General features: G+C 35.8%; 1 protein-coding gene across 1 annotated transcript; it reads right to left on the bottom strand.

The window, feature by feature from the left end:
- Positions 1-207: 207 nt before the first annotated feature.
- Positions 208-7,833, bottom strand: LOC104463507 (dimethylglycine dehydrogenase, mitochondrial-like; the record flags this gene model as incomplete). Its single annotated transcript, XM_010075876.1, has 6 exons — positions 208-267; positions 1,328-1,485; positions 2,359-2,576; positions 3,997-4,127; positions 6,635-6,800; positions 7,680-7,833. Coding segments are annotated over 6 exons (887 nt in total), but the record flags the coding sequence as incomplete, so codon positions are not given.
- Positions 7,834-7,893: the final 60 nt, after the last annotated feature.

Genomic DNA, 7,893 nt, shown 5'->3' with positions numbered 1-7,893 from the left:
GGAAAAGTATGAAATGGGCTTTTTTTAAACAAATCGTACTTAATAAAGTAGTTTTTCTTATACACAGTGGAAAAAAAAGTTGCTCTGTTCATTTTCTAAACCTATTTTATTTTTACAGAGAATTACGTTTTTCTTTTCAAACATTTATAGGAATAACACTGGGTATAACAGAACACTTTGAGGAAAAAAAAAAAAAATAAGACATACCTTGTCTAGCTTTACAAAGTATTCCAGTCCAGCTTCCAATGGATTAGTGTCACAGTTCATCTGTTAAAAAAAAAAAAAAAATTCACCATCAGTCCATGATGGACTATCAGCTTTTGGGCTGAGGGTTATTTATTTAGTTATTCCATGCAGCCCTCTATTTACTCCTATGTCTTTCACGTTGCATATATGCAACTTCCACTTAAATACACTATATGCTTCCTATATGTGATTTCAACAGCATATCTACTATTATGCCTAATATAAGTATAGATATGTAAATCATTAATCTAAGTTTCAATATGAAAGGAAATACACATTTTATAAGAAACAAGACTTTTCATCAAAGCAGAATAGAACCTGCAGAAGACCGAATAACTGAGGTATGCACATTAATTGCAACACAGCAGAATGCCTTAGCTGGAGAGGAAAATAAAACACAAAGCCAATTTTATTTATCACCTTCCCATTAGGTATAGGGGGAATGGTTTGTTAGGCAGCATTTGCAACAAGAATGAAAATAATTCTCACTGGGCAAACGAAAAGGATCCCTAAATGCCCACCATTTCACCTTCCTGAGGTCTTTCCTTTCCAAAGGAATTAGGAAAAATTTCAAGTAAGTGGAAATTATACTGATTTTCCACAAATTCTCTAGGCCTCCTGAGTAGTTCTGTATTGTGAGTGAGCAAATTCAGCAGAAACAAGCTAATAGGAAATGAGAGAGTTTCATATACATTATGAAGCAAGAATAATTGGCCTCTCATGACATACTTATTACAGAAATAAAACATTTTCAGAATCTACGAGCCAAACATTTGATTTCAAAACAGTAGAGCTCAGCAAAACCCTCATAATTCTGTTATATGCAAGAGGGGAAAACACCAGTGAATCAAAATAAGTGTCTCTTTGCCAGCAGTGCAATGGAGTATACAACTTCTTTTTATTTAGAAAAGACACTTCAGAATTATAGCAGCTTTTCCTTCTCAAGGTAAATTTTCTTTTCGTGCTTAATTGAGAAAGTGGAACAAATACTATCTGAGCTAGGTCTGACTAAAAGCTGTATAGTTATAATGAAATACAGAAAATAAACAAAAAGAATAATAAAGAAGTTATATTTCCTGACCTCTGCTCCCCAGGCTCTGAAACTCTTTTCCAGCCTTAAAGCATTCAGAGCATATGTTCCAAAGTTGTCAATTCCTTCTTTTTGGCCAGCTTCCATGACTGCATTGTAAAGAGCTACAGAATCTTCTTTTCTATGATAGAGCTCCCAGCCCAGTTCACCTGTTATACAAACAAGATCAATGGTTTCATCAGCTCAACAATGAAACAATCCTAACATACACTCCTGTTCTTGGTAAAAAGTGGGGATCAATGCTGTAAGAGTTAATTCACGTTCTAGGGTCAATTCTGCTATCACATATCAAGTCTAATTCTCTGCAAGAACCACTAGATTATTTATACCCCATATCTCAAGCAGTGGTACTATTATTCTAATTTAAACTGTTAAATTAAATCAGGGGCAGGGGCTGGGTGGGGGAATCAGAATAACTGATAAGAAAAGGTCATGTAGCAAAGTCACAATGAGAGATGAAGCTTAAGGGCATTTTAAACAGATGATAATATGGCAATTGAACAGCAAAGGTAACTGAGTATAAATAAGCATAAATCGAGTATATTGTGTCATATTTAGTACAACAGAAAGAGAAGGACTTCAGCTGCTTCAGAATGGTCATGAAGTCTATTGCAGTAGAAACAGACATAAAAATAAATAAAAATATAAAGTAATTGAGAAAAACAAATACTCAGCATTGCACTTGACAAACATTAGTATATGGTAATCCAAAAACAATTCTTGACTTGGGCTTTACAACAAATACCACAAAGGTTATCAGAACTGGCCTTTTGTTCTGTAAAATAAATATTTACAGTGTAGGGTATTCTAGAGAAAAAGGTCTTGGAAAACTCAGCACAGACCCTGACCAGATCACACTTGAAAATCAATGTATTGCATTTCCTCACACACTTATATATAAATGTGATCAACCTTTTGCTTATGAGTACATGATGAAATTTATTTTTCAACATAATTTTAGTTACACTTATTACTTTATTTATTGCCTCTCGCCTTAAGAGTTTGTTTTCTCTATTGCTTACCTGTGTATGATATCCTAATGGCAGTAACATCAATATCAGAAAGTTTCAAATGTCTAGACTGGAGAAACTTAAATGAACCGTCACTCAGATCCTCACTTGTCAACTTTTGGAGGATCTGTCGAGCATATGGACCTGCTACACCAAGTACTCCCATCTCATCTGTCATGTTTTCTATTCCAACTTTATATCCACCTCTTGTTACTTCCTCTTCTATCCATCTGCATGTAAAATACAACAGCAATGTTAATTTTTTTATTAAAAATACCTGAATAAAAAGGAATAATTTTTTGTTAGTATTCATCATCCCAGCAGCTCCCTGTCCCACACCATCTTAAAACCAATGGAAGTATGGGTTACACTAGATACTCAAATCCGTCATTGATGTTAAACAGTGTTTTCTGGTGAAATATTGGTACAAGAACACGGGCATCGGGGATACAGGCAGGAAAGAAGACAATGCAAATGGGTGGAACAGTATTTTCAAGATAAGAGAAAGAAGTGATTTCATAGAACTGAACACATATTTGCCTCTGGATCCAGAATGTGTTAATAAAAAAATACAACAAGAGCAACAAATAAACAGAATTAACATAAGAAATCTCAAAATAACTTCTTCTGTCAACAGAAAGGTACAACCAGGCTCATTCCTTCCTAACTACAGTATTGAAAGTATTGGCAGGAAGTTCAGTTTTGACTTTTGATTTAATTGAAACCATCAGATGGGTATTGTCTTTCAGGAAGCTCACAAAATAAAAGAAAGGAGTATATTTAAAGATCTTACAAAGTACTACTTTGATAAGCAGTGTTAAAAGATCTCAGGCACAGGGGAGTACCAAACAGGACTGCTAAAATCCTCTAGAAGTAAATGCATTAGGCCTGTTTCTGCCATTTGGTTCTTGAATGTATCAATGCTCCTACTGATTCCTATGTGACTATCACAAAACAGTACACTATTCACCATGCACTGGGATAGCAAATTTCAGTCTTTTATTTGTTGATTAATTTTGAATAACTGATTTGTCAGCAATCTCCAGTAAGAAAACTTCTAGTGCCACTTATAGCACTAGAAATGTCACTTCCAATGCTCATCTATAAGAAGTATTTTAATTAAGCCATCCTGCAACTGACTCCTTCTACCTCCTTTCTTTCTGTTCTGCTTTGTGGCCCTAAAGCACAAACTAGAAGACATTACCAAAGTATCAGGAAGAACTGCACTACACATCTGCATTGGCCAGGTCGGTGTCTGTGGGGTCATGCATAATTTGAAGCCAATTTTCTTTTTTGCGTAAGAGAAAACACTAGAAAGGAACAACTGTGCTGTGTTCCATGATACACTGCCAAACACAAACAGGTTCAACAAGAAAACAAAAACTACTTCCATTAAACTGTATTACATAACTATCTGTAAATTCTCCTTCTTTTTACACCAACAATAATCCAATATGCAACTGCTTAAACTTCAGGATTCAACTCATCCAAGTTTCTAAGAAACCAAAAACATTAAATAAGTAGGATTCTCTTGAATCTAGCAAAAGGTTTTTTGAGTAATAATTAATAATTTGGCACTTCGTAAAAAATATTTCTATATTAATATGACTGCATAGCACTGTGTACTTACTGTATCAAAAATAAACTAACCTGAGATCATGGAGTTCTGATCCCGAGCCAGTTACAAGCATGAATTCTCCAGGACAGAGTTGAGAGACTGTTAGCTCGGCATAAACTTTTCCTCTCGGTGTTAACATATGGCTTATATTTGTGGAACCCACCTACAGAGTAAAATTTGCAATTATTAAGAATGCAAAATAAAACCTTTGAATTCTTAAACACTATGAAATATATGGAAATATGTCTTTACCTGAAAGAACAATGTTTCATGTTTGTTCTGCTATGCCATAATAGGAGCAGACAGATATACAATTGTCCAAGCTTAAGCCTTACAGTAGAAATTTCACATTTTTCTTCACAGAAAAAATATAAGTTTTTGAAATTAAATAAATCACAATCTTTATAAATATTTGTTAATTGTGTGTGTTACACAAGGTATTCTTAAGCTACATTTGATTTAAGAATGAATTATCAATGTAAATTCAGTCAATTTTTGTCTGTTGTCTGATAATGAGAATAAAAATTCTATGTGTTATTGACATAAATATTCTTTTTCAGTCATGGGAATAAGGCTTTCAGATCCCAAAAGGACAACATTACTTTGCCCCCTACTTTAAAGAAAGAAATACTGAGCTGGCCCTGATTTATGTATGTTTTTATGTTTGATGTAGCTGCTGACTATGAATCTATATTTCTGTACATTTTCATCAGGTTCTGTGTAGAATTTTGCTCTCTAGATGCAAAATTTCAAATAACAGTTACTCAGCTGTGACCATAAAATGTATACATGTTCATACAGATATCATACATACAAACAGAAAAATTAATGTGCAACAGCTGTTGTGTGGGTCTGGTTCCAGAGGCAGAATTTAATTTCTCTTATTTCATTTTGCTTTCATAAGAACCGTGTCCAGATTCCAGATAATAAATGAAGAAAGGAAAAATATTGCAGATATTAATGTTCTTTGGAAGGTCATATTACATTAATGTAGTTACTGGCATATTACAGGCACATAGTTGAATTTTCAGGATCTGATGGCAGTCACACTCAACCTGGTTGTGATACAAGTGTATCTCCAGTAAATTCACTGAACTATTTTATGATGCAGGCAAGCATGAATAGTACTAAAAATCAGAGAGCTTAAATAATCAGCTGTTGTGAATGCTGGATTTTTAAGTGGACTCATAAACTGTTTATTCTATTTTGCCATCTATCATTCCTTTTCCCCTTAGCAACACTGATTAAACTCCATAGAAAGCACTTGCTTTGTTCTCACAGTTTCCTGTTTAATCTTGCTTTCTCCCCACCACATAAATATATTCAGCAAGTGTTATTCATGCCCACTGACAAGCTATCCCACCTCTAACCCAAGCTAGAAGGATGACAAATTTTTAATCTATATTGCTATCACTAAATTAATACAGTAAAAAGATACAACTACATGGCAATTCAGGTTTTTCTTTCTCCTAAAACTATGAGATGCCACTCTTGTGTACAGCCTTCCCATTCAGTTGGCTCTGGCCTCTGAGAAGAAGTTATCTGCTTTCATAACTATAATCTTGGTGTACCTACTGTTTCCCTGTGCTTCCTCCCTCTGGCGTCTGAAGCAGCTAAAACCATCACCTACAGCAAAAACTTAATAAAATTCTGTGCTGAAATGAGCAAACCCCATGGCTGCAGCTTTTCAGAAAGGACCAATCTGCTTGCTGGAGGTGTATCTCTGAAATTAAAAACACTAGGTGAGAGTGGTTGACAAAGTGGGAAGATAAAGGGACTCATGGAGCTCTACCATAAACTGAGGACTAAGAACAAGAAACCTGTCACAGTGTGCCATTTTTGAAAACAGGATCATATTTTGTGGATCTGTGAACAGCCACACTTGTGGAGCAAGGTCAGGTGTGAGCTGAAAGCTGAATATCCTGAATATTTGCAACCTTGCCTGGTTCAGGCACCCAGCTGTAAAACAGAGTCTGTATGAGGGGAGTGGAAAAAAAGCATGGGTCACATTTTAAAAAAACCCAACAAAAGTGTTCCCTTGGGCATCCAGGAAGAATACAACATCCAGCTATGAGGCAGGCAAGAGCACCTTCCACTGCTCTACTCTGCTGCCTGAAGCTGCCACTGTACAGTGCAGTTCCAGGCAGGCAGCTGCCAAGCTATTCTAGTACTACTGTAAAAGAATTTCAAGTGAGATTCACTTGGACTTCTTTAAACAAAGATTTGAAACACAGAAGGTTCTTTGTTTCAAGGAAACACTTTTTTACTGTAAAGGTGGCTGAGCACAGGAACAGGTTACCCAGAGAGCTGGTGGAGTTTCCATCCTTGCAGATATTTAAAAGCCATGTGGACACAGTCCTGGGCAATGAGATCCAGGTGACCTGCTTGATCAGGGGATTGGACAAGGTGAATTTCAGACGTCCCTTCCAACCTCAACCACTCTATGATTCAATGAATTGTGCCAAAAGGTATGTGAGGCTACTCTAGTATAAACTTCACTATCTCTGCTCTTAAATCAATTAAATATATCTGATGCAGTAATTTCTCCGAAGGATCTGAGCGTTTGGTATCTGAAAGATATGGTAATAAAATTATGCTTCATTTTCCATTTCTGAAACAGATCTTGTCTGTATAATTCCTACATTAAACAGTTATCACTGTCCCATTTACCTTTGGAACAACATTTGCAAATAGATGATCCAGCAGCTTAACAGAATCTCTGCCTTTTACTTTAAACTTGCCAAATGGTGACAGGTCAATCACACCGACTTTTTCCATAACCTGTTTATACTCACGACCCACAGGGTCAAACCAATTTGTGCGCCGAAAACTGGGTCTGAAACAGAGTATTTACACACATAAAACACAATTTGGAAATTTTGTGCTCTTTTCAGCAAAACGTAGTCTTCAGTTTAATAATCATTCAGAAGAGACTTTCCTAATTGTAGGTAGCTTACCCAATATTTTCTTTGGTCTAACATAGCATAATTATTGAAATTCTTTAACAATAAAGAAAGATATGTGTTGATATTTTATCAACCATTTTGTACAATAAACTGTGAACTGTTCAAATGTTAGAAGTAGTAGTCTGTCGTGTGTAAATTTACAGCATACTTTGTTGCTGAATCATTTATTTGAGTTTAAGGTGTCAAAGGCTTTATTTCTGAACAGCAGAGTGTGTCTCTTTATTGCTTTATGAGTCGCATTTAGAGTGGGACTCCAGTATTCCTGTGGAAAACACTTGCTGGATGTTCCCTGATGTAAGCAGGTAACTAGGTAGGCAGGCACAGAAAAAGAAAAGAAAGGAGGATTGGGCTTCTCCTTTCCCAAGAATTATACAGAGAGGAAACAGCTTTCTCATGAAAACATTATACTGTGCTGCCGATCTAATAATAAAAAAGGGAGAAAAATACAAGTTTTTTAATGAACAAATTGTTCTCTAATCTTTTCCTTGACCTAGGCTGTTCCCTGATACCCCATGCCTAGAAGAGTTACAGGATACCTTGATGTGTGTTTAGAAATATCTGTATTATTAGAACTAAATGGATTCTAAACTCTAGAAAAAAACAATAATGGAAGATCTACCTAACAGATACCTTTTGCCAAAATGAATGATAAATGTATGCTTTCTATTAAAATTAACTCAGCTGGCCCTTACTGTCATGACTATTTATGGGGGGGACGGGTAGAGGTGGGGGTGGTAATTTTTATTTACTTGTATCCAGTCTCATCTCCAGGTTTGTAGAACCAATGAGGTTGCTCCCATCCTGCATGAAAGCCCATTGAACATTTTGATTTCAGCAAATCATACAGCCCACTGGTTCTCTCTGTTGGTCTCCCAGCAAATCTTTCTTCTTTAGGATAACCAACTAGAGGGAAAAAGAAAACAAAACCAAAACCCATGGCATACTAAATACTGTACATCACCA

Source organism: Pterocles gutturalis, unplaced genomic scaffold, assembly GCF_000699245.1.
Source record: "Pterocles gutturalis isolate BGI_N339 unplaced genomic scaffold, ASM69924v1 scaffold2493, whole genome shotgun sequence".
NCBI classification, from domain to species: Eukaryota; Metazoa; Chordata; class Aves; order Pterocliformes; family Pteroclidae; genus Pterocles; species Pterocles gutturalis.
Note: the sequence above shows the minus strand (reverse complement) of the source record. Positions and strands in the feature narration are given on the sequence as shown.